The sequence below is a fragment of the Oryzias melastigma genome, linkage group LG8, assembly GCF_002922805.2.
Source record: "Oryzias melastigma strain HK-1 linkage group LG8, ASM292280v2, whole genome shotgun sequence".
NCBI classification, from domain to species: Eukaryota; Metazoa; Chordata; class Actinopteri; order Beloniformes; family Adrianichthyidae; genus Oryzias; species Oryzias melastigma.
In genome coordinates this window covers 3,418,293-3,421,584 of record NC_050519.1, presented here as the reverse complement: position 1 = coordinate 3,421,584, position 3,292 = coordinate 3,418,293, and the positions used below count along the sequence as shown (strand labels likewise).

Genomic DNA, 3,292 nt, shown 5'->3' with positions numbered 1-3,292 from the left:
CTATTTGCCAAAATAGCTAGCATGCACCTGATATATTAGCTAAACTCCAAATTAGCCTAAAAAAGATGAAAAAAAATCCTAAATTAGCCAAAACAGCTAGCATGCAGATGAAATATTAGCTAAATGTCAAATAAGCCTGAAAAAACAGAAATAAATCACACATTTGACTAAAACAGCTAGCATGTTGCTAAATATTAGCTAAATGCCAAATTAGCCTTAAAACAAGAAGAAGAAGAAAAGCTGTTAGCCAAAACAGCTAGCATGTAACTGTAAAAATAGCTAAACTTCAAAATAGCCTAAAAAGCAAAAAAAAAAGCCTAAATTAGCCAAAAACGACTAGCACCAAAACAGCCTAAAAAGAAAGATTAAATTAACCAAAACAGCTAGCATGTAGATGAAATAATAGCTAAACTCCAAATTAGCCTAAAAATCTTAGTAAATGCCAAAATAGTCCAAAAAACTATCAGAATGCCAATCTTTTGAACTTGAAAACAGTAACTTTTTAAAATAATTATGAATAATAAAAAGGCAGAAATATTATTCCAGAATAAATCAACTTAAACCATACATAACTTTCAATATTTTACTCTCCATAAAAATATACTTTGTCAAAATTATACAAGTTAGAAATAAGTGCACGGTAACATCGAGCCATTCAAGTTTCAAGTTTATCGGTTTAGTTCCTATTTGTACAGTTAACATTAATAATAAAATAAAATAAAATGATCTGGAGGGCCGGATCAGGCCCCCGGGCCTTGACTTTGACACGTGGAATTTAATATATTTTACCTTGAATATATGAGTTAAATACATGAACTTATATATATGTAAAACATAAGTAGTATGCTTCTTTTTTTCTTTTTTTTAATGTTTTAAATTAAAACTGAAAAACTTGATATCTTCTTTTAATAAAGTCTAATAAAATGAATTCGTCAAGGACGTGCAGTCCGCCGGTATTTCAAATGAGTCGGCCTCACGTACCTGTTAGATTTCATGTCTGTGAGACCGAGGGAGGATGAGATGCTGCTCTCCTCCAGATTTTGGCTTCCACATCAACAACTTAATGCTTCCAAGCTGTAATCTCACCGAATCAAAGGATGCTATGAAAAAAAATAGCAGCTGCAGGTCAAATGTGACAAGCCACTGCGAGGAAAAGTGACGGCCTCCGCGTCTGATCTGCATCAATAGATGTCTGTTTCTCTGCTCCTGCAGGGAGAAGACATTAAAGCAATTCAATTCATTTGTGAAATAGTTAAAAAATTTTGATTCATATTTTTCAAAAAATGTGAAGAAATCTAAGAACTTTCCTCAGTTTTAGTTCACTTTGGAATGATTTAGACTGTATTTTAGAATTGTTTTCCATTTTTTAAATGCAATTCTTACTTAACTAGTGACATTTCTGGAGAAAATATCATTTTTCTTGCCTTTTTTTTGTCTGAATAATAAAAATGATCATGATTGCAGGAGTGAAGCCTCAAAGTGTGGCTTACGGGAGAGCCCTGGCAGCTCGAGGTAAACTCTTTTTCAAAGTGATTATTTCTCATTTTATGGTTGTTTCCGTTTAAAATAAAAAGAAAAAGTCAATTTTCTGCTAAGATGTGACTTAAAATTTGTTCTTTTTCATTTCTGGGACTGTTTTTGCCTTCAGGTGTCGGCATTGGAGTGAAACCTGGAAGTGAGTCTTTGTTTGATGCTCCTTCCTGCACTGATGTTTGCATTTGGGGATAATTTGTCATGAATCTGGTGCTGTTTTGTGTGAGGATTCATTCCTTGTTTCTGCTCAGTGACTGGAGGACTCGGAGCACTCGGAGCACTCGGAGCACTCGGCAACAGATATGGAACCAAAGCAATGAAGACGGGAAGTAAGTTAATTTTTTTTTAACTCCTCCTGGTTTCTGAAGCTCTTCTCTGACGTTTTTCTCGTGTTTTGAACCTCAGTTGGGCGCTACCCTGCAGCTCACCTTGGTGCAGGTAAGATGTGTTGCAGTTTTTCCAAAATCTTTACTTTCGTTCCGAGAAACGCTCCTAAGAGTTTGCTGCTCTGCTCCTTGGAAGGAGGATACAGGAATCTTGGGTTAGGAGGAAGAGGCGGGATAAAGCCAGGTGCATATGGAGGATATGGAGCCCAGGGAGCCTACGGTAATTCATCGAACCGTCACTGATGGTTATTTATACTGAGAAATGACATTCTTGTCTGTGTTTGCAGGAGCCAGTCTGGGAACAGGAATGGGTCTGGCACCTGGATTTGCTAACGGATTGGGATTAGGTTTGGGTCAGGGAGGGAAACGCGGTAAGCCTTTGAAATATTTAGTATTTAATATTTAAATTACATTATTTTAGACTAAATGCTACCAGGAATGCATGGATATTTGCTTAATTTCAGAAGTAACATCTTTTAGTTTGCATGCTAGTCATTTCCTCACATCCTTCCCATCATGCAGTGCTGTGACTTTAGCTGCACAGAGCCTCTTTGACACCTTTTGTTAGATTAAAACAGAACATTTTATTACTTTTCCATCAGACTGTTGGAAACTGTGTGTAGTTATACTTAAAATAAACCTCAAACTTTGTGTTTTTGTGACTGTTTCCATGCAGGATATGGCGCCGGCATGGGCGCTCTTCCAGGTACAAACTGTTCCTTCTTTGCAATCTTTTCTTTTTGTCTGTTTCTTTGCTCCAGCAGGAACAAGGCATTTAAATCAGTGAAAAGTGACTTGTGAAATAATTATAAATGGACTGTTTTAAATCACATTTTTTCTAAAAAAGTTTAAAAATGTAAGAAAAACCTTCTAGCAATAGAAATTTCCTCAGTTTTAGTTCACTTTGGAATAATTTAGACTTCATTTTAGAATTATTTTCTATTATTTTTAAATGTAATTCTTACTTAAACAGTGACATTTTTTTAAGGAAAATTATTATTTTTTGTCTTTTTTTTGTCTGAATCACAGAAAAGTTAAACCTCAAGATCCAAATTATTTTCTGAAGTTGGGAATGCTTTTATAATAGGACAGGGAATCGATTAAAAAAATAACTAATTAATCGCACATCTGGAAAAATTAATCGCGATTAATTATTTTTGTTGCAGTATTTGCCAAATCACACGCTAAATTTTGTTTATTTTTAACCCTTTAAGGGCCTAAAACTCAGTTTTCTCTACTTTTGAACTTACTTTTGTATTCTCAATTTTGAAAACGGGCTGCACGGTGGCGCAGTGGTTAGCGCTCTTGCCTCACAGCGAAGAAGGCCCCGGTTCGAATCCCGGCTGGGACCTTTCTGTGTGGAGTTTGCATGT

General features: G+C 35.5%; 1 protein-coding gene across 5 annotated transcripts in view; it reads left to right on the top strand.

The window, feature by feature from the left end:
• Positions 1 to 3,292, top strand: part of LOC112146583 (glycine-rich cell wall structural protein) — a 30,838-nt gene that overhangs the window by 13,744 nt on the left and 13,802 nt on the right. For all 5 annotated transcript variants that reach the window (XM_036213132.1, XM_036213131.1, XM_036213133.1 and 2 more), the window contains 7 exons: positions 1,465 to 1,512; positions 1,649 to 1,675; positions 1,785 to 1,862; positions 1,939 to 1,971; positions 2,056 to 2,139; positions 2,207 to 2,290; positions 2,596 to 2,625. In XM_036213132.1, the coding sequence (XP_036069025.1) occupies positions 1,465 to 1,512; positions 1,649 to 1,675; positions 1,785 to 1,862; positions 1,939 to 1,971; positions 2,056 to 2,139; positions 2,207 to 2,290; positions 2,596 to 2,625 (384 nt within the window). The remainder of the gene's footprint in view (positions 1 to 1,464; positions 1,513 to 1,648; positions 1,676 to 1,784; positions 1,863 to 1,938; positions 1,972 to 2,055; positions 2,140 to 2,206; positions 2,291 to 2,595; positions 2,626 to 3,292) is intronic.